Consider the following 24174-nt stretch of genomic DNA (forward strand, 5'->3'; position numbering starts at 1 on the left):
ATGTAAATATGTAATTTGTTGACTAACAACATCCGTAAATGAAATGTAGCTTTTAAAAAAAGACAGTGACTATTGGTAATGAGCTGGTCCAAAATTTACATTTTGATTTTCAGACTCAAAATGCAATCTGACAACACAAACAGAAAAACATGTAAGCGAGAGAAGCTTTTATGTGACTGTTGCTATATTAAAATATGTTATTTGCAAACACAGAAACAGAGGGATAATCAAATGGATAGCCTCTCTTTCATTTTTTCCAAAACAAAAATGATTTTTGTCATTCTTCTAGATTTATTCAAACAGTAATGGGCACGCTCTGAATGTCAGGAAAAATAGCTTGAGCCAAAGTAATTTGAGAATAACGTCTAGTAACTAATATCAAAACTGTTGGGTCTGAGTTTGTATGAAAAAGATTAAAGGATCACAAAAGGCTAACTGGGCCACATTCTTGTAATAGCAATGTTTCCTGGGGAAAAACTCTTGTTTACAAAGGAAAAAAGCTCTTTTCTGATTTTTTTTTCCTGCTTCCAACAGACTTACATTTCTGTATTTATACTTTGTGGCCTCTACATTGGACACCACTAAAAGCCTTTAAAGCTAATAGAGATGGCAAGACAATGCAAACATTTGATCATAACACAAACAACTCAATATGTGACAATAAATGAACAGTTGTTGTGTCTTAGATATATGTCTGAACCTATTTTTCACCCACACCATATGATTTATCTACATTTTCCAAGGGGAGGCCATCGATGTTTATGTGTTGATGTCACAAGAAATTGTCAGTCTATGAGATTTTGAAATATGGTTGCAAGAAATTAAATAGTCTCAAATACCCCATTTGTCTTTCTGTATTTGATCAACCGGGTAGTTGACTCGTTAAGTGAAGGTAGCAAGTTTTTATCTGTATCAGCCAGCAATGGCTTTTTTTAGGTACAAACCTGCATTTTTGTCAGCAGTATGTGCTATAAATGTTGAATTTATTTGCCAATGACAAAAGCTTACCTTGTTTGAGTAGTTAAAAAGAAGATCCAAGCAAAATGTGCTTTTCTAGTAGAGGAAAAAGTTTTACTATCTTTGGCTGAAATAATATCCGTTCTCTGCCAGTCTGCAATATCAGTCTGAGCAAACTTTGGCCCACTCCTCAAGGCAAAGATTCTTTCAGTTGTTGATGTTTCGTGGGTGTCTTACTTGTGCAACTTGCTTCAAGCTAGCCAATACCATCTGAAAAGTAGATGGTCTGACCTAGAATGAGGTCAGGTTTTGGCTTCTGTGACGGAGGAGCAGTCACGAGCCAGGACTTAGTTATGAGTCCATGTCAGCATGCGAGCACGGCCGCACACGCATACACACCGACACACACATACAATCGCTGACTTACTTTTTGTTGCAGCTTAAACTGACGCAGTTCATTGTGGGTGCACACGCAGTGTTCCTGCTTTAGTTAACATTCACCCTCACCTGTTATTTTCAGTTTATTTTCAACATTTTTCCAGTCTATTTTCAAGCAGAGTTGTTTCTTGATTGTGGCACACTGGAAGGGAGTCACTTAGTGATGTCATCAAAACTTACTGAGTGTTTTCTCTGAAATTGAGTATTGCATTTTTGATTACAAGTTTATTTATTTTTCTGATTCTTCTTCTTCTTATTATTATTATTTTGTATATTTTAAGAGTTTATTTGAGTTAGAAGTAATTGCTTAGTTTTTTTTTTTTTTTTTGTTTTTTGGACTTCCTGTGGGCGGAGCCTGTGGCTTTAAAAGCAGGGCTCTGTTCCATAGTCAGTCAGTCTGTGGTTAGACTCCTGAGAAGTCATGCTGAAGGTGATGGACTCTTACATTGAAGGTACTGCTGTTTGTCTTATTTTAACCTGCCTTTGCTGTCCTTGGTATATATTCTGCATCTGACATCTTTGTTCATCTGAAGAAAAGCATTATAAATTTCAGTGAAGTGATCTCTGGCCTTGACCAACCATTTGTGTCCAAGTCATAATAGGACCCTGTAACAACTTCATTCTAGGACTTCTAATTTTTTTTGTTTTCAGAGCAAACTTTTTGGTAGTACCTTACTAGTTTGGCTCTTTATCATAGTTCTACTTAAGTCTAATTCATGTATTTTACATTTTTGCATTTTCCTTGACCACTCTCTGATATATGGTACGATTCATGGTGAATTATAGCGACCTTGCCAGCTCCTGATTCAGAAAAACATCCCAAAAGCATCAGATTTCCAGTTTCACAGCTTGTATGAAGTTATTTTTCTCAAATGCTGTTTTTTTTTTCTTTCCATCAAACATGTCCTCTGTTCTGATATTCAAATAATTCAATTTCACAAAAGAAGGTTCAAAAACTCTTTTTTTGCTTTCTCTTTGTTAAACATACCAACATAGCTCCATGGAAACTTGTCTTCTCTCTCAACTACATTGCCATATAGAAACAGACGATGAACAGATGGTAGAATATTACTTTGTTATGTTTATTAAAGAAAACTTCCCAAAACGGGCATGCATTCTTTACATGGTAAGTGCAAACCTCAGTGTGACAGACATTGCCTTTTAGGTACTCATAAGCAAACGGAGTGTAAAATGCTGAGGGTAGAAAATAAACAGCAAGACAAAACCATAAAAAGAAAACTCTATGGATCCTTGTTTTGACAAAATGTAATGTAAGGAAAATCTTTGCAAAGGGTTGTCGTCGGACAGTTTCACTCTCACTCAAAAAATACTCCAAATTTTGATGAGAACTCACGTCCATTGATTATTGCCACCTGATGGGCTGGAGTGGAATTTCCTCAGCAGCTGAATCAGAACTAATGGTCTCAAACCGAATATGAAAACGACTATGCTAGCATGAATCCTGATGATTTGCACAGTGAGACACGGGAAAGCAATTTAAGCACTTGAATCCCAAAGCACTTGACCACTTGTCAGTGGGACTGTTTGGGATTTGAGCTATGAATCTCTAAGAGACAGATTCATGTTTAAAACAGAATGTAGAAGCTGCTTAGCTTTGTATCTGCAAGTAAGGAGATGATGGAAACCATGCAGGAAAACAAAACAACCTGATGGGGATAAAAAAGAAAAAACGTGCTCACTGTCACACAGTTGATTACTTCTTTTATATGCCTAAATGGTGTGCTCATTGTGTCTTTGCATTGTGTAAGAATATAAAAATATTTATGTGTCAAGAGGTTTCGGTGCGTGTTTGTTTTGCTGTTTTTTAAAAGTTACCTTGGTGCGAGTATCTTTTTCAGTTCAAACCTATTTACGTCTGAGCTAGTGCCACCACAGTCAGCTTGTCAGGTTGTTGTCTTGAGTGTTATTTTGCTGCTTCTTTAATCATTCTGCTTCACAGAGAGCAGACATGACAGCAGACCTGCGGTGAGATGCCAGCCACAGTTCAGATTAGACACATCTTTCGGCGTGTCTAAAAATGTTTGCTAGCTACAAAATTGAAATTCCCCCGTTTATTTTTAAATGGGTGACACAATAATTTATGGTGCTGGTTCTCATTAACTCCGTGTCAAATGAAGCTGACTTGTAGAACATATTTGTAGCATGTTTGCATCGCAATATTGTTTCTAAGGCTGTTGCTGTCTGAAAATGGCAAGCACACTGTATTTTGTCTGCACTGTCAGCTCCCATTTAAAATATTCATGAAGAATGTAAAAGAAAAATACAATCAGTAGCAACTCCAAAGGGCTACCACCTGTCTTGCCTGTGACAAAGAATAAAACACTCCATATCTTCAAAGAGAAGGCAGGTTTCAAGCTACAGCACTGTCCTGTGAGGCTGAAAATACTGTAATTTCTGTCAATTATGCCAAATTGAACACTTCATTTTTTTTGTTGTTGTTGTGACAAGATGAAGGGCAAGAGTCCTTCAACAATTGGTATGTTAGCTGGGCTTCCTATTAATGCAAGACTGAACAAGAAAGGAAATCGTCATTTGTTCTAAAAACCTTTCAGGAAGAAGGGTAAATACTCCATACAGGTCTCAAAATAAATGCCTGAGTGTGTTTTCTGAGCCTCAATCTCACTCCATTAGCTGTGAGCTGAGCAGCTCAATTACTGCGAGATGAACTCAGGTGTCACACTGTGTATACCCGTTATGCTTGTCATGCTTTTTCGGTGATTATTTATTTCTTTAGCTGTGTAGAAATGACAAGGAGCAGTCACACTAGTTATAGTGGAGTTTATACTAAAAGTAACTCCCACACAGAGAGGAAAATACACAACTGGGTGTGTTGTGTGTGTTTGAGAAATAGAAAGTGGGAATGCATTCGACATGCTAACAGAGAGCAGAATTGTATACCTAGTCTTCTAAAGGTGAGAGATTGACAAAGTCTGGCTGTCTGTGTCCTCCTCCCCTTCCTCAGTGTGTTATTGGATCTTACATGTGCTTTATTTCTGGTTATTTCTATCTTTCCTCACCACGAGATTGTTGGATGCATGCTTACAGATAACACCATCTCCAGACTGGTTATGGAAAAATTTAGCAACAGTTTTCATAAAGGACTAGCAGAAAAACCTTTGATGCATATGTGAGCATGAAGCATATTTTCACACACTCGCTAATCCTGCACACATTGGAAGCACATTTCTTATTGTACCCAACATAACTATAAATATTTTTTTTTCTTAGCTGCAGCAATTCTTCTTGGCAGTAAATCAGACATTATTGAAAAATCTAATTGTTTCCCATTAAATGGTGCTTTATATGTAAGAATATCTCATTTGAGAGCTTATTTATACGGTAGAGTATGTGAGCTGTACGCATAAAAACTTGCCAAATTCTTTTTTTCCTGAATAGTTCCTTAACTAGAAACACCACGTTAGTCATTTCAAAAAGTGATTTCAACCAGATAGATGTTGAGATGCATAGCAATCCCACATCTCCTCTCTTTGGGTTCCCACTCTGTTTTTTAAGATGCTAAGAATTTGGGAGGGGAGAGGCATAAATGAATTTCCTGCAGTTCTGGCTTCAACCACGTTAAATACTTTTGTCATTATTATGATCCATAGCCAGAGTGAATTTGTTGTGTTTATTTGCTCCACTCACACGTCTGAGGGTCTTGTTAAATGAATAAAATGCCAAAATACCTTGCGTCTTTAAAAGTAAATCATCAAATTCAACAAACGATACCAAACAAGAAAACATTTTTTTAAATTGGCATCAAACTTTTTAATGGGAAAAACATCACCCCTGTCCCTTACATAAATATTTTTTCTTTGATAATTTGAAGAGAAATAGGTTTTCCATTAGTGTCAAATGCCAAAAAGCCTTTATACAAAACATTAATATACCAAACTCAAAGTTCTTATTCTTGCCTTAATGGCCACAGGACAAAGCTCCATAAAAAGCCTAGTAAAGGGTGGTATGAAGACAGCAAGAGTTTTTTTTCTTCTTACTTCCTGTAGCAACTAGTTTTGCTGCAATTCTAACTCTTCCATAACAGAATGAACAGAGATTGTGTTTAGCTCTTACTTTTTTCAATTCCCCTTTTGCCCTATTAGAGTTAGAATATAATAGTAATGTTTCTTTTCTGCTGCTGGTGTGAATTTTTTGTCGAATTTATTTTGCTCCTGAGCCACCATAAATTGAACTCATAATCTGGAAGCACCACATGCCTTGCTAATGTGGCATTTCCAGAGGAGATGATGGTGATCAGTGATAGCTTCACTCCTGAATCGATGGGTTGTTGGTTTGATGCCCTACTGTCTCTCTGTGGCACAATGTACCTCTCCACCATCAGCGTGTTAATGTGTGCACAAATGATTGAATGTGAGCAGTTTAGGGTCCTCTGAACTTGATGAATCAACATACAAGTACTGGCCATCTTGCTATTTTTGTCCCTTGCTTCAAATACAAATGCACATTTCATTTGTAGCTGTTGCACTTTGTTCCAATAACTACATCAGGAACTTTAAACGGTAAGATTTCTAGCCTGACTCAACTATAGCTGTCATTAGATGAGACATTTGGTTCTAGCAGTTGTAGCAATTTAATGACTTGCTCTTGTTATGGTATGACTAAATGAAACACAACATTAGCTCTCTATAAATTCTGATCTTCGCAGGAATCAAAGCTGTAAGCCTACACTCATAGCTAATCTCTAATCACCCTGTCGCTCTGCCACCTGCTCAACTCAGTATGTAAATGTTTACTCACTACAATATAAGCTCCTGGATAGAATTGCTGATATAATTTAGGAATATAGTCATGTTTTCATTTACCATCTCACATGCTGAACAGAGAGATTGGGTAAATTCATAATTTACAAAACATGTTTCTCCAAGGATTGCTGCTTGTCACTGTAGCCCACATCCTGCATGTGTGTTTACGTGTGGATCATCTGTACGCTCTCTTCGCCGGTTTGATAAATTATCAGGGTGCTATGGTAACCACTCCTCACAGTCACAGAGATCAGTGGCCTTCTTTTCCCGAAGACAGCGAGCTAATAGAACTGCACTGAATGAATTGTTGTGTTCTTGGCGGCTAAAAGCTTAAAGCTCCTTAATTCACCTTTACTCTTTCACAGGCTTTTCTATTTCTGTTGCTCAGTTATCAGTTAATCTATGAATCTGTGTGTTTGAAGAGAGGGAAGGAAGATGTTGTAATTTTCATTTTTTTCTATGTATACAGAACTGGAAAAAAAAATCAGTAAAACAGCTTCACAGGATTATCATACTGACTGACGTCATTAGTCACTTTAGGACTTTCGAAGGTACTTGTTTTATCATGTATGTATGCATTTGGTGGGTCAAACTGGTAAAAATGGAGAATGACATTGATTCTGGCTAAAAGAGATTGCATTTTCACAAAAAGTAAAAACAGAAGAGAGGGCTGCTGTAGAATAGTATCGCATCACTGCCAAGATCGACAGTGCCCCCTCCTGGTCATTTGCACATTTAAGTTTTCCAGTCTACTTAAAACCACCTCCTTTGAAAGCTGAAATATTAAATCACCTTCTCAACATTTTTCCAGAAAGAGTCATATTTAAAAACAATATACTTACACAAGGCTAAAGGGATTGAAAGTTAAAATCATCCTGTAACTGTTATATATATATATATATATATATATATATATATATATATATATATATATATATATATAACTATTAATTAATAGTTTTATTTTTTTGTAATAAAAAAAATCTGAATTCAGTGTCTTATGATGAAAAACAAAATAACTTTAAAGGGGCGTTGTTATGTATTTTCCAGGCTCATAGTGCAATGGAGCCAAGACATTTAAGTAAGTGTTTGAATCCTGCCAGAAATGTTCTGTTTTGAATTAAGAAACTCAGACAGCAGCTGTTTTTGAATATTTGCTTGGTAATCAAATATGGTAATCAGTGAATCTTTTACTGTCGTCCCGCGGCTGATTTCCAGCTGATTTGCGCAAATTGGCCACATATCAATCTGAACACAGTCGCCCTGAACACAGTCCAGGGCGACTGTGTTCAGATTGATCTGTGGCCTCTGATTTGAAAACATTATGCAACTTTATCTAATTTTCAGTAAAAGAAAGTCCTTTCTTACCTATAATCTTCATGTTTAGAAACAATATCCACAGGTTCATCAGTGGTCTGGCTGTTGACTTAGAGCTATGGTTATCTCTTTGGTCTTGGCATTAACTCACCAGCCTCATTGTCTCTCAGCTTTGGTTTGTCTTTTCTTTTAAAATTTGAGATTTTAATTATTTTATATCTCTGTTGCCAAAAATTTGTCCAACAAAGACACTGCTTTTGGTGGTTGAGGAGAGATTTGAACTCTCACATCTATTTCCTGAAGAGATGACACACATCCAAATCAATCAAGAAAGGTACAGAGTGTAACTTTTCATACTCAAGTGAAAATTTGAGCTCTGTCCAGCCATTTTACAAACACAATGAGTTGTTTCATATTTCTTTTTTATGTCATATATTAAACACTAACATCCAATCTTTTCAGCTCATGTTTATTGTTCACCTTGATTTTAGCTCTCAGTTTCATTGAATTGTAGACATTTCTAAATTATTAGAGCCGTTTTCTTTGAACAAAAAATATTCTATTACTGTTTGAAGAACTAATCCTGAATAAAGAACAAGAAGAAAAACTAAGGAAAGGTCTGTGGGTGACAAAAAAGCTCTTGGCCATTTTTTCTAAATAATCAAATGCAATGTGTGAGGGAGTTCTTAAAATAGAGAGAGATAATTCATTATGGAGCTCAAACAATTTAGACTTAGATGAAAAGCAACAGGGGTGTGGGCATTGCATTTGCATGTAGCCCTGTCTAAGGTGTGCATGGTTTCTTTTCTTTTGATATTACATGCTTTATAAATTTTCTTGTAGGGATTAATGTCGTTCTCTTCAAACTAGTTGCAAGGAACTACAAAGTTAGCCTGACCACCGGGAGGGTTTTTAGAACTGTGATCTTCTTTATGGATAGCCGGGGATAATCCCAAACTATTACAGTAGCCAAAGCTTCCTTGGAAAAACTGTTTATGGATTTATTGCCTCGAGATAGGATTCAGAAGCCACTCACACAATACAGTTGTTCAAAACTGCCAAAACACATTTCCTCAAGGCTCACATTTTACTCTACACTGTAGGTGGAAAACAGAACTGTCAATCTGCTCTCACAAAATATTTTCATGGAAAGTCAAAGTAAACTGCTTAAAAGCTCTTAAATCTGTTCACAAAATAAACATAATGGTCTTAGACTGCTCTAGCAAACAGGAAGGAAACACTCCTGTCAGTACATCCATGTTTATCTTCTTCTCAGAATTTGACCAAATTTCTACATCTCAAAGTTATCTAACTTTATCTAATTAAATTTAGGCATTTTTATTCCAATCAGATGAGTAAGTAACATTCAGCTATTCATTAGTCAAAAATAATCACACAAGGAAAAAAGGAAGGAAGTACAGTACAGGATTAGCCAGGATGGCTAATCCTGTTTTATTATTGTTATAATTGTTCACTTTTGCAGTTGAATTAGATTCCAGTAAACATTAAACTGGTAAGATACAATGACGTAATGCACACATCTAAATCAACCTTTGTGCTGCCTGCAATCTCACACCCTTTAGCACAAGATCCCACATTAAACTCACTTCTGTTGCCAATTCTGTTTATGTAAAAGCCCTAAAGAGGCTGCTGTATGAACTGAAAGCAATAGCATAGTGCAGCAACACACCAAACAGCATAAAAGTGAGAATTATGTCATTGACATGGTCATAAACATATAACATGTTCAGTTTCCTTCAAGGACCTGTGCGATTTCCAAAGCTTTTCTCAGTCGGAATTTGCTTTTAATCTCCCCCTGAAAACATTGGGACATCTACTTCCCATTATTGTTGGGGAACATGGCAACCAGCTCATTTTGTGAATGTGGCAGTAAAACTATTGAGGGAAATGATGTGCATGCAGTGAAAGGCTCACAGCAGGCTGTATTGGGTCAGTGTCAAGTTCAGTTAAAATGTCAGTAATGATACTTGTAAAAATAAGGAAAGAAAAATATTGCAGAATATGTGATATAATATTCAATGCCATTATAAGGAAGCTGTAATGTCAAAAGGTGTGTTATTGTGAAATATGTATAAAAAATTATTTATATGTATGTATTTTTTTTTCATGACTACCTTTGTTCAGAATGTGTCCTTTCACTAAAATCCACAGAGAGGAACACTTTGAATATGCCAAGTCACATATTTATTTATTCTCAAAATGTCAACATGCTCTGCAGAGCCCTCTCTGTGAACTGTGAACAAATACTGATGGGATCCAAGCTCTCAACAACAATGCCAGCTATGTTTAAAGACTTGGAACCCAGCGCCCTCTAGTGTTTATATTCTAAACCACACCCATATGTTCATAACTCAAATTCAGATTTAAAGTTATAAATAACGTAGCAACGACAAAAACAAAAATAAAGGCTTTGTTAAATTGATGAGTATTTTAATGTAACGTTTGCCATTTCCTACAATATAAAATCACTTTAACAACATAATAAAAGCTTTGATTAATTTCTGTGCACAAAGCATGGAGCCGCAATTGGACTGAACATTGCCATTGTTCTCCTATCAGCTCCTCTCAGATGGGTTTTAATGTGGATCCTATAGTCAACCTAATGAGGCTTGCTACAATTACAAAGGGACTGACAGTTAAAAAAGGGGGCAGTCAATCTCGCCTCCTCCAAATGACCAGATCAGTCAGTTGCAAATGTTCTCCACCCGGCCGATGTCACCTGCTGAAGTTTTATCAACGCAAGGTCAGGCTGCCATGATCTGTTACCTAACCACAAGGTGATGTGCATCTTGCCCTCGGCATAACAGATTTCTCTGTCATCTTTATAGCCCTTTGGATATAGGAAATGAAAATGGGAACATATTGTTGTTGTTATAATTTTAGGCTCATCCCGTTCTGCTTTTGATGGCAATGCCTTTGCTTGCAATTCAACACCATCTGGCTAAGTCTGTGCAGTCGGGAGCTGGAAGCTGTTCGAACAACCAGTCTTCATTCAGAATGCAATCATTGGTTTTGGCACATTGACATAACCCATTTGCTATGAGAGTGCCCAGTTAATGAGTTTCACTTAATGTTAATCTCATGTCATCTATTCCCAGAGTTACATGACTAGTTAGAGGGAAAAAAAAAACAAAAGACAAATAAGCCTTCTCAAAATTATGCTGATATGTGTAAGTCAAAATGTCAACTTTTTGTGTATTTGCAAAAGATCAATATGCACCTATGTGGTAGTGAACTTTCAGGGTATCTTGTTTGTTGTACTCCAACAAACAAACATTCCTGTTGGGTCATTCTGTCAGACAAACATGTAAGGTTGTGGAGACCTGGCAAACATTTACTCTGTTCTTTATGCAAACCTTCAGAAATTAGCACTTAGGATTCATTTGCAAATCCAAATTTCATTAATAACACATATTCAGATGAAAAGAGGATCTAATAACAAAAGGTTAAATCTACCAAACTAGCTAGTAAAGTAGGACAATTAACAAATAAAAATAAAACATTCATTTTGTGTTTTTTTTTTTTTTTTGTTCGTTTGGTTTTTGCTCAGATTGTAGTTCAGATCTTGAATCTCATGAGGTTGATTATGTTTTGCAAACTGAGTGCTATATAAATTGATTCTCTTCTCAAACAAAATAAAACATTTGAAAGGGCTGTGGCATGTACTGTATGCAACATTTTAAGATTTCCTCTTGGGTATTTCCGACAATTTCATCATCTTCAGTGATCATAATTGTTCATTGTTGCAAGACACTTGTTAACTAGCCTGCAGTGTAGTCCAGGCTGGGTAAAAATCAGATTTCACTGATTTTTAACCTTTATTCCATTGACAAATGGTACGGAAGATGCAAGCCACTGGAGAGTCAAATCACAAAATGACTACAAAGGAAACACAAATGTTGCTCTACATTTATTAGTCTAATTAATCAATTCTTCAGAAGATATTTTCAATAACATAATACAAACTGATAATTTTAAAACTGATGACAGTCTGACAATAGGCTTAGAATACTGGTTTTGGCTGCAGTTGTTTGTCCACAATGGTACATCAGGCATCTGTCTGCCATCTGGGCTCTGCAGTTTTTCTGCAAGAAAAACAGATTTTATGAGGAAAAACAAAACAGATTCTTGGCATTAATCTTTTCTCATTTGCTTTTAAGAGGAAACTCAGAAATACACATCCAATTGCAGAGGCACAATTTCATCAAAAAGGCAAAAGAGGTTGTGAATGTGTTCACTGAAGGTTAGCTGAGATTACTTACAATTTAATATTCTGTTGAGCTTGTCAAGTTATGACAACGCCAGTCGCTGTACCATTGGACCGGAAATGACATATCTTTGTGCAGTGTATACTTTACAAACACAAGAAAACATAATCCATGCAAATAAATATTTAGATATGATATGAGGATGTACGTTTAAATGAACACAAAGCGTGAAGTTGAAATATTTAATGGTACCTCTGGTAGTTTAATCTCCACATCAAGGGCGTCTGTCCAGGCACCAAAAACTCTTGCAGACACTTCATGCTCTGGATTTCTCTCATTTTTCTGGGAGAAGCCATGAAGTAATGCCACACCTGGGATGTACCGTTCAATTCTAGAAAAGGCAGGTTAAGCAGTAAGATATACGATACTGAGTTCCCTTATTCAGACGTGAAAAGTCAACATTCCTCAATAAATATTTTCACAATGGAACCATTGAAGTGAAATTTGTATCAGATGTAATCAGAGCCATCCACCCTCAAAAATGACAGTAAATTAAACCAATAATGAAGACATGTGAATATCATCATTATTAGAATCACACAGAAAATATTGTGCTGGAAATTGCATTTTGAAAGAGAAAATGACATAATAGATCACAACAAAAGCACTGCATTGGCAGTGAAATTTCAAGATGGGAACACCATCATGTCAGGTTATTTTCTTAGCATATAGTAGAGACTGGTCTCCATACATCTGACTGAAAGAAGAATGATGAAATGTACCACTACTTTCTTGATGAGAATGTGGAACATGTGAACAATGATATCAATTACATAATCAATGAACTCTCAGATCAGTGGAAGAAAATAAAGCTATGATGATGTACAACACAACTTGAATCCAGCTAAGAAATGTGAAAAACATGATGGTCAGATTGAACACAAGATGGTTCCAGACCCTTCAAGATTTAAAGAAATTTGTTTGAAAGAATGGCCAAAAATCACACTGGAAAAATAAGTGTTATTATTTTTTTCCTATATTCCTCAGATGTCACTAAGAAATTCTGCATCACACAAATATCCCATAAATATAAGATAAAGCTCCAATACCTATTGCTACATTATTTTTAACAACTTTTTCATCTGTTTTGACTTCTTTGTGTAGATTTCTTGATCACTCACTTTTAGTGTGTACTGACATTGCATTATGTTTACTGAGAAGAACACTTTGTTCAATTCACAATTTTTCCTTCTCTGAGTCATACTGATTATGCATTCATCTTTACACAACGTATTCTCTTCCTTAATTGATGCATTCCTTTAAAAATTACCTTTTGCCAAGGTCAGTCAAGTACTCTGAAATCCTGGTCCATTGTGCTTTGGCCTTGAGCTCTGGCTTGGAACCATCGATATATGCAGCAGTGGCTTCCAGTGAGATGTCATAGGGCTGACTTTCATCGCCCCATATGATGTATGCCTAAAACGAGGCAATAAATAAAAATAATAATATTAAAAACAACTGCACAAACCAGGAAGCAGATTTTAAAATGTCAAGAAATCATATGGTAAAGAGGATCAGTTTTTCCTGTTTTCTTACTAACCTTTGCTTTAGCATCCATACTGGCATCAACATACATCTTCCAGTTGGTGCCCGCTCCAACTTGGGACACAATTAGATGGGCATTTTTAATGCTTGCTTCAGGTACATGGTACATAATTGCATCATAACCCTCAGGCTTCTGGTTTTCAATGATGGCGAAAGCTTGGAAGTTGAAGATAGCTTTAGATGTCGAGCTCTGGGCATAAGAAATGAGTACAAAAACATGTAACTGCTGCTTCATGGATGCAGAATATTCATAATTGCAAATACTAAGATAGAATTAATACACGCTGTCTGTCACCTAAGCCGTGACATGTCACGTAAATGCTTATAAAAAAAGGTCAATCACGGCCACTATTTTTTAAGTTATTGAGGAGGCAAAAGCACAGCTCAGATATTTTCCTTCATAAGCTTTCTCAGCTTAAACTGTACAAGCCATACTTCCAGAAGGATGCTGAGATGTCTGTCATTGAAGTCTCTGTCTCTTTCAGATGAGTTTGTAGATGGATCAATTTCTTCTGTCCCTTCCTGAAAACACATTTTTAGAACAGTTTGAAAATTTGATGGGATCACCCACCAGAACAAGTGCTGTGATAATAACATTGCGCATGATGTCAAATACCTTGGAAAGCCTTGTCAGAGTCCCAAACAGTTGGCGTGCACTTATTGGAGGTTTGCTGGGATGAATGACAAGCTCAAAGTGGATTTTCTCAACAGCTTTTGTTGTCGGAACTGATAAAAGTGCAGAGATTTCATTAGCATAGAGGGTTAAAAAATTGACTCAAAATAACATGAATATAGTAGCAATAGATGTGTTTTGTGAAGATGATTGTTTGAATGATAGCTTTGCTAAATCCTTTAAGAAGCTGTTTTAAAAATAAAAGCTTCAAAGAAGTCAATCAGACTGACTGCTAAGGTGAAAATGTTGCAAAGTAAAAGGAAGAGGAATAGATTGTTTGCTGTTGTGAATATCAGGATTTCTTTCATATTCAATGCAGGAAATGATTTCCAGGGAAGAGGCCAAGAACCCGTGTTACCATATCCTTTATTTTGTTCTAAGAATGTAGCTGCTGTTGTGTTCTTGCACCAAATGATGATGAGGATGTTCAGAAGTCTTATGCTTCAAGCCCAAGTCAAATCTTAAGTCTTTTGCTCAAGTCAGTATCAAATCTAAACAGTATAATTTTTTTTTTCAACAAATTCAAAGCTTTACATTTAGGAAATGTAAGGTTACTTTTTAGTTACTTCATCAAATTTAGTTGTAAGGCTCTAAATTCAAATACCCACTCCTTACAATGAAGGTTAAGGAATACCATTTGGTAGAATTGATTGGTAGAACATCTGCAAACAAGTGTTCTTTATTCATTATTGTAAAAATGTTTCTGTTGATTTAAGCTTCTGCATCATTCATCCACCCACAGGGAGCAAAATTGCGTTAATGTGATACAATATTTTATTATATTTGGAACATGAATAGAGAGATAAAACAGACGAGCATAAAATGTGCATCATTTATCTAAATATCATTGAACATCCATTATGTTCCTCAAGCAATAGTTTTACTTTTAAAAGCACTTACACAAAACAAAAATCTTACATACCTGGAATTATTTTGAATGCCATGTAGCTGTATCCAAGAAAATAGTACAGTGGGTACTCCTCATCGTGATACTCTCGTTTTAACTCGTATTCCAGGCAGAAACCCACTCCATAAATGTTGTCTTCATGGCACATTTTCAGAGAAGGATGCCAGATGTAGGGTTTCATTACCTATTAGAGCAAAAAATAAATAAATCCACATGACATGAATCTCTTCATACTGATATAAATGATTCTTATATCAAAAGCAAAGAATGTATCTGCTGTGACTCAAGTCCTACATTGAGGGCAGCAGATTGGGGCATTATTGGAGTCATTTTGGATGCATCTAGATCTTCAATGTTCCTGGACACTGCATACACATCTGATCTGTTTAAAACATAAAATATTTACTTCAGTATGGTGATAAAAATTTTTTGGGGTGAGCAAATGTTGATTGAATTTCAGGTTTCGCATCGCAAGACAACAATGATGCAAAATATAACCAATAGAATCTGTAAATCAAGTCATAAATATGGTTTATAATAACCCCCATGTAAAAAACAAATATGGTTATGTTATTAAATTCAGTCAATCATTTTATCATCATGCAAAATTACCTGGTCGAAAGAAATTCAATTTCCTTTGTGGTAGGGGGGAAATCAAGCTCAAATTTCTTTTCTGGCACATTTAGCTTGGCAGAAAACTTCCATGGTACAGCTAAGGGCCTCTTAAGCTTTAACTCTGAGCCACTCTGGAAGATTTTTGTGTTGACCCCGTAGAAAACCCAAAAGTCCTTGGTGCAACTGAAAAAAAGAAATTTAACATAACATAATGTAAGAATAAGTGTCATCAACTATAGCATTGCTTAATGTAAAAGCAAAGTATGCATATCTTGACATGTCTGACATCAATGTGACCAAGACTGTAAAATTTATGATCACTAAAGCAGTTAATTTTGGCTAACTTAAAGAAATGTTTGTTTATTAATCAAAACGTAATCAGTATTAATAATTAGTTAACTGTCATTAACTGTCGATAATTGCACAAGTTACAAACTTGTGCAATTATCAGTTAATTCTACATGAAATACAAAGAAGTTTTTCATTCAGTAGTCTGATTTAAACAAGAAATTTCTGAGGTTCTCAGCAGAAGAGCTGAAAGAAAATCCCCTAATCCCATTCTTTAATGTTTATAGGATCTAATATGAAGTCTATTACAGAATTTATGCTGAACATACATACATTTTAAGCTTTTTTGTTTGTCCAAAGTGTTTGTTTACAAACAAATTGGCAACACACAGATACTAGCATACCTCATATGAGGTGCTGCCATTTTTGTTTACTTTAAGCATAATTACCCAGCGTATCCATCCGTTTCCATTGTAATTTCAGCATTCCAGAGCTGTGAAGGGCTTTCAGTGGGAGGGGGATTAACTGCAGCTTTAACTAGAAAAAAATATGTCATTGGAATTAAGATCATTTTAAAATTCTAGTTATTTTTCTCATTCATACATCACATGATAGTTTAATAATTTTTTTTCACCATTAAAGTTGACTGCAGTGATTGAATTATAATATTTGCTAATCTCCACTGGGAGCCCCAGGGATGTGGCTTGGAAGTAACGAGCCTCCAAGACCAAAAATGCCCGTGTGTAATCCCATGAGATTCCTTTCTGTAATCTCTCAATCATAGCCAACACCGGACTTGTTTTCCACGTAGCAGCTTTGAAGGCCTGAAACAATGAAAAGAATTGCAAGACTTGTTGACTTCACCATCTACTACATTTTTTTATAGATGGTAAACTACAGTGAGACAAATTATGGGTCAGTTCTGTTTCTTACATTGATGATAGTTCGGAGGGTGTCTTTGCTCATGTCAGCGAAGAACCACTCTTGCCCTGTAATACGTGAAAAAACTGAAAAGACTGGTTTTTCATTGTCCATGTTCTCCCACGATTGAAGCTGAAAATGAAAAAGTGTATTGATTACCACACGTAAATAGAAACACACACGCACACACCTAAAATATGATTTTTGAACAATCTGCTGCCAAAAATTTTAGAAAATGCGGTAATAACTTAATTGACTTGATAATTATTATGTCTTGTGTGGCTGCTGTTATTTTCATCATTTGTGAAGTTCAGAAGAGGTTTTCTGATTGCAGAAGAAAATCCTTTGCAGAAAACCTCCTGACCTTGCCAGGTTATTGGGAAACTGTCAGGCTAAAACTCTGAGACTGTTTGGTACCAACAAAAACTCATGATTCTGATTTTCATTATAACTTCTCTGACATTCAAGTTAAATGTTAGAACATAGAATATATTTGAACATTCAGGTCCCTACTCATTTTCAGACCTAAATTCAGCTGAATAAGTATTTTAGCTGTTCTTTCACTTGTGAATTTTTTTGCAGATATCATGCTGCTTCTGTTACAGTTTGGCAGCGACCTCTACGTGAAAAAGGATTTTTTATCTTTCAAATTGATATTGAAAAGAACTGAGACTAATTTGGAAACAATAGTATATATTTACTATGTTGCTCAGCTTCACTACGCCAGATAAGTGTGTGTTTTGTGGGGAAATGCTTGATAAATCACTCACCACATGGAGAATAGCCATAAGGTCATTCTTGCTAAAGTCTCCTTTAAATCCAGGAATGTGATCTCCAAACAGCTCCTTTATTCCATCAAAACTGATATCCAACTACAAGACAGGAAAGACTTTTGAGAGAAATGTCCAATTGTAATGCATGTGTATGCAGTTATGCTTAATACCTTACCTCCAGTAACTCAATAATTCGACCAATGATGTGCATTTTATTATTTGACAGAATCTCTGAGGGAATGACGTTGCTTGCATTTTTTATCATGAACAATTCAGATGTTATCCCAGTTAGCCATGCATCTGGATTGAAAAATTATACATCTTCAGGAAAGGTTTTTGAAATGGCTTTTTAACAAAAGTGTCACTATCATTTTTCAACATACCACTGAACCAGTCTGCACGCTTTGCTTTGCTGTAGTAGAAACAGAGACGGCCATGTCTGGGTGCAAGGATTTTCACAGCCAAATTGGAGGCAATCGAACTATTGGAAAGATTTCAAAAAATTAACATTTAACATTAAATTTACAGTTAAAAACAAGTTTTATTTCTTGATCAACTCACAGATACTGATTGTCTGGAACCTTGGACTTGGCAATACCATGCAAGTAAGAGTATGCAAAACTTGCAACCTGAAGGTCTGTTTCTTCCAGCAGATGAGCTGTCACAGTGGACACAAGAGCCATCGAAGGCTTAGTCTTAAAAAGAATCTTGAAGGCAAGCATGCGAATCTCAACTGGAACGTGCTTCTGCAGAAATATGGTCAGGGTGACGTCTTGGACCTGAAAGCAAAATTACTTTTAAAATTAATTACTTAATGACAAAACTTCCACAAACTTATTAAAACAGAGAGCTTTTCTTCCATTGTTGTGTTAGTTTTAGTTTCATTTCCATTGAGTGCTGCATCAGGGGTCGGTAGGATTCGACATGCTGTTTTATGCTCTAGAGCATTTTCAGTGGACTCTCACTGCTAAGGTGGGGATAAAAGAAGACACCTATTGTGGCAACGAACCGGTGACAAATCTGACAAATGTATCTCTCATGCTAATTGCAAGTGGTGACTTTTTTCCATTCCCCAATAAATGGACTGTGTGATGTGACAGCAGTAGCTCCACCCTAACTATATTGTGCCTTTGTCTTGTGGAGAACTGATGGAGACCCTGGAATGATGCCATACAGGTCAGTGGTATGGAAACAAAAAAAAAAACCCCACCATGCAGCTTACTGAAAACAAGGCATTATGGGTTGGTGAATAAAGTTCATAGCTGTCACAAGAGAACGTTTTTAGCATAATTTTTGTGTACGATGCTCTTTCCATTTTCAGATGATTGATTGAAAAGCATTCCATGAAATACTCAATGTTTAGAATTTTGTTTCATTACCAAACATAATTTTTGTCGAACTTTGTCCCTTGTGCTGAAGACTTCACGGAAGAAGTGTATTCATACTAAGATTAGATTACACTTTGAATCCATTTTGTAATTTCCTTTGGCCTGCAGCAAGATTTGTTGTCTAGATTGAAGATTAAAGCATTCTATTCTATTCTATTCTATTCTATTCTATTCTATTCTATTCTATTCTAAGAACAGCTCCGTACTATTCAATGTCACTCAGATGGCTTTCTCAGGCATTTGGATTTTACCAGATGTGTTATGTTATGTTCTTACACTGTGAGGGTCTCTGGTCACCATGAGCCTCATTGCCTGGACAGCTGCACTCTGCACCCGAAGAGGCAGATCCAGAGGAGTGACAGACACTCCAGGAAGGAAACGCATGATGGTTTTCATGCTCCCAGGGTGCCCCGCATTTCCCAGTGCTTTCAGAGCGATAACCATTTCTTCTTTGTTGCCACTCCTCAGAGCCTCTGTAGCCATTTCCATCAGGGGCTAGTGCAAATGCAACACACATTTGGCTTATGGGTTATCAGTCACTTTCAAATTTCAGAAATCAGAAGGTGCTAATGTTGCTAAGCCTTAGTGAAGCTCTCTTCACTTATCATAGGATACATATTTGTATCTACTTATGATGTGTATTTCCAAATAAATTTTGATTCCTTATGAATTTTGTACCTGAACAGCAGTAACCAGACATGGCATAGTATATACACAGTACTTGTTCGCCAGAGAGCCATAGGAAAGTACCACAGTCCGCCACAGATAGGGGTCAGATTTACTGAATGGCAGCTTGAGGAAAACCTGCAAAATGTAGAAAGAAGGACATTTTTACAGTCACTTTTCCAGAATGTTTATATTGGTTTAATAGAGTTTTAAGTTCTAAGAAAAGTTTGATAGCCTTACTCACTTTAGTAATTTCAAGAAGTTGAGGTGTGACCTGAAGATGGTGAAAAGCCATTAAGATGGTTTGCAAAGCTTCAAAATGAGTCAAATCATTTGCCTTGAATCTGGTCTCTATGAAATTCAGAACTTTGACATCAGCAATTTCAACGATTGAGTCCAAAAACCAAGACCTGAAAAAGACAATTATAATTTGAACAAGTCAATACTTGTAGTGGAGTTTGCCTTAAAGTTGAGAATTTTTACATTAATTCATAAATGGAGAATTCAACTGTCCAACTTATTTTTTATTGTACTAATATGATACTGATATTTTGTTTGGATGAAAAGAAACACTCATGCTGACAGGAAACATACTGTGATTATAAAAATGACATAGAACAGGAAGTTTACTTTGAAGCCACTTTGAGCTTCAAAGGAAAACCCAAAGTGGCTGCGATGTGAGTGTGATGTTATAAAATGTCATTAACTATCCACCTACCTTTTCCCTAACAGAGAAACCTAAACATCCTCTCCCCAGAGAAAGTGGATTATCCCAAGGTGTTCTGCTGGCAAGAATTTAAGGACCATCTATTGGTTATTTGGCCCTGAGTGCAGCATGCTCTAGATACATCCTAATTAGAACCATGAACTATCTCATGTCTCTTCCTGGTACTGGGAGATAATCCTGTCTCTAATGCAGAGAGCAACCTCCACTTGGAGGAAGCTAATTTCTAATGCTTGTATCCAAGGTCTCATTTTTCTGGTCATAATCCCAATTTCTCGACCATAGGTGATGGTTAGAAAGTGAATTGACTGTTAAATTAGAAAAGTTGATATTCATCTAAGCTGTTCTGGATTACTCCAGACAAGTTCTCAAAAGGATAATCCATCTCCTGCTCCTCCTTGCCATTACATCTGTACAAGACACCCATACACTTAAATTCTACAGCTCGAGGGTTTGAGGTTCAATAATCTTGATAAATAGCAGCCCATAAAGGCAGAGAGATCTTGCCGGGATTAGGAAGACAGGGATGCCCTCCTGAGGCCTAGTGGTAGAATTTCCTCGAGAGCAACTGATGATTGAACCATGGCTCCTGAGGTGCAGCCAGATTCAAGATACTAAGGGAAGTTCCCTCCAGGTGGGCTCAGCATTCAGGAAAGAAAGATCATGACTGAGTGTCATGTGAGTTTGGTGGCAGACATGTGGCTAAGCTTGTTGATTCTTGGCATCATACTCTGACTTTGGTGGAATTGTCCATTGCTGTTTTATAAAAGATTAATCTTGTGTTTTTACAACCTGCTCACCTATACGTGGGATTTCCAGCTAACTCCTTCCACATGTTTTCCAGTCCTTCATTGGGTATCACTCGCAGGAGATGGTACAGCTTCATAGAGTCCTCAGTGGTGGCATTGTCAATAGAGGCTCTATTTAAGTCACTCAAGCGCTTGACCAATTCTATAGCCTGTAAAAGGGCATAGACATTATATTTTGTGCAGTTAATTAAAAAAAGTTGTAAAATGTAACTTTATGGACTATAAGATTGAATAATACAGAACCAAGCATATCACCTTTGGTACTGGGTTATTCAGGTTCTGCATCATCATTGGAAAATTAATGTCCACATCCTCAAACTTGTGGATAATGTTGCCTTTGTTTACCAGTGGTCCATGTGTTCTTCCTCTGGCTGTGTTGTCGATTCTCAGCAGCATCAAGTTATTCCTGCCAGAGTACATTTTTAATACACAGTATTTATATTTCAGATATTTTAAAAAAATAATTTCTCTGCCCCTACATTGCTTCCATCTTAAATTTGCCGTCCTTCACATTGAAAGCACTGAAGTGCTGTTGCTCAAACCCGTGAGCTCTGGTTATGACACCTCCCTCTGCTGTTGGCTTGATGGTGTAATTATACTTCATGTTTGAAATGACAGATTCTCCTCTCTGGATTGATGGAACAAAGAGACACAAGCAGAGCTGACACAGATCCATTTGACTTACAACTGCAAAGAAGGCTAAAATAAGAAAAGGATAAAAACCTCTTTGGCTAGTCTCTCCACTGGAGCAGTTGCCATTCCTCTGTGCATTACAGCCTTATCCTTGCAGTTTGTCACATCCACAACCTTAGTAAGGAGCCAATCCTTCGTCTCCTCATTTTCATGAATATCATAGTTACTCTGACACTTGCCATGGATTCCAATCTGCACACAAAATCAAAATCTAACATCAATTACCATTACCTATCACCAGTAGAATAGAGTTGTTCATTTCAAAATGGTTCACCTCCTTCAGCTCATAGATGGTCTGTGTAGTCTTCACAGTCAACTGGAAAAAATTGAGTACACCCCTGATAATGTTGACGGCAGTAGTGGAAGCCCGAGCAGGTCCAGTGATCAGAGTAATGTGTCCGTTGATATACTCAAACTGGAAAGGATCGGCAAGCTCAGAAGCAAGACGTTTGGTGACTTTTGGGGAGATTTTATAGTCCGTGTTGCCTTCAAAGCCATTATACTCAGCAAATGCCATTTCAGAGACCTTTGAACCAAAATCAAACAAGAAAGTCTGTCATTCTTGGATGACAGACAGCCACAGCAACCAAAAAAAATGCTAAAATCATAACATTTATGAGAAATCTGTAGCCTACAATGTGAAATGGTGTCCAGTATTAATACAAGAATAAACCTGAATGTCTTTCTAGTCCATGTCCATGATCACCACACTATACATATTGCTGATTTAAACATCAAATGGAAAATCAATTTCTAAAATAACTATTGGGTTTCTAAAGAGGTATGGAAAATGGAAAGACCAGTAACCTAATCATAAACATGCATCATCCTTATTAGTCGGCTAACTACTACTTTTCAAAGAACATAAATCTCTGAAAAGCTATCCTAGCACAAGTAGCTTATTGTATGCTTTATTATTAACTGCACTGCTATATCCTTGTGTAAGTTGGCTCTGCTCTAAGCATCAAAATAAGCAAAATAAATGTCAAAGAGTAGATAAAGTCCAAAGAAAAATAACTTATTTGAACTATTGTGAATTTACTGTTTAATTTAACATATCCATCCATCCCTATATTATATCACCCCACTTATCCAATACAAGACCACATTGTCTTTTTCTCACCTCAAGTAGGAATGAATGTTCAGATAAACCGCTGATCGTGGCCTTGCAGGTAATTCGCACCCCAGACTCTGCCATGTCATACTTCCCAAGTCCAAACTTTACCTCTCCTTCATATTTGTACTCATAGGTTTTCCTGTGGTTCAGGGTCATATCTGGAAGATGTGATCAACATTAAACTTAACATTCTTATTTATAAAACACTTTGTGAAATTTTTATAATACAATTTGATACAAAAAAAATAAATAAATAAAAAAAAGACTCACCATATCGTTGGTTTTGGCTTGCTGAAAGGTTAAAAATGAAAGAAACAAAATTAAAATTTTTGTGAAGAAAATTGTCACATAATGCTGATTTGAAGCCAGCTTGCTGTGTACAATGAAAGAGCCTGAAGAATGAAGTGTTATGGATTTGTCAAAGTATTTTGACAGGATGCATAAAACACCTTGAATAAATACATATAGTACTAAATGTCTAAATACATATGCCTTGAAGTACAGTCAATATTGAAGACTTTTCTGCTTTAACCCTCACCCTTCCTTACTTCATCTTCTACAAAGGCATAATTTTCTCATTTAAATTGTCATTTGAATGAGAAAATTCTGAATTTATAGTGAGCATATGAATCACATGAAGAATTGACAATATTTTAGCTTTAACACAAGCACATAAATTATCAGACAATCCAGCCACATTGTTTAAGTTAGTGAATGAAAACCTACTAGCCAAAGCCACCAGGCAGCAGAGAAGAAGACCCCGCATGGTGAGAGAGTAGTGGAGACTGTTTCTCCTGGCCCTTTAAATAAGAGCAGCTGTTTAATTTCACATTCAGCCTTGAGAACAGATGACATGCATTGATAAATGACATAGTCTGAGTAAACATTTGTCTTCTGATGTTAGGTCACATCAACCTGTGACATTGTCAGAGTGACACGAACAACAGATGAAAGGCTGTGTTCACCGAACTTTTTTTTTTTTTAATTTTACAAGGACATAACTATTCCATAGCCAACATAGAATTAAATAAATTGCAGATTGGGGGGAAAAATTAACAGCAGCTAGCACTCAAACCATCACAAGGTTTATGCAAAGCTCTCTGAAAATCAGTAAAAATTTTCAAAAGGCAAAGGGCAATGTCTTCCTATTATGTAAAATAAAAGTCTTTTGTCAAGTTAATGCAGTGACCACATCAGTACTGATGTAAAGCATGTACAGCACTGCTTTACGACATATCTTCCACATTTTCAAGTGGAAAATAAAAAAGATACC

At 36.4% G+C, this 24174-nt stretch overlaps 1 protein-coding gene across 1 annotated transcript; it reads right to left on the reverse strand.

Annotated features, from left to right (window-relative positions):
* Positions 1-11431: 11431 nt before the first annotated feature.
* vtg3 (vitellogenin 3, phosvitinless) lies at positions 11432-23712 on the reverse strand. The gene is made up of 28 exons (XM_055053015.1): positions 23628-23712; positions 23172-23192; positions 22908-23059; positions 22059-22310; positions 21815-21976; positions 21571-21719; positions 21347-21497; positions 21083-21240; positions 19803-19968; positions 19571-19696; positions 19169-19387; positions 18066-18283; positions 17888-17985; positions 17680-17804; positions 17502-17603; positions 16744-16863; positions 16445-16634; positions 16260-16347; positions 15520-15705; positions 15202-15289; positions 14923-15091; positions 13944-14053; positions 13763-13849; positions 13323-13517; positions 13053-13198; positions 11975-12113; positions 11777-11866; positions 11432-11599 (listed from the first exon to the last, which is right to left on the reverse strand). The coding sequence occupies exons 1-27, from the start codon at positions 23665-23667 to the stop codon at positions 11780-11782; spliced, it is 3744 nt and encodes a 1247-aa protein (XP_054908990.1). The 5' UTR covers positions 23668-23712; the 3' UTR covers positions 11432-11599; positions 11777-11779.
* Positions 23713-24174: the final 462 nt, after the last annotated feature.

The sequence above is a fragment of the Poeciliopsis prolifica genome, unplaced genomic scaffold (assembly GCF_027474105.1).
Source record: "Poeciliopsis prolifica strain line A6 unplaced genomic scaffold, Auburn_PproV2 SCAFFOLD002, whole genome shotgun sequence".
Lineage (NCBI taxonomy): Eukaryota > Metazoa > Chordata > Actinopteri > Cyprinodontiformes > Poeciliidae > Poeciliopsis > Poeciliopsis prolifica.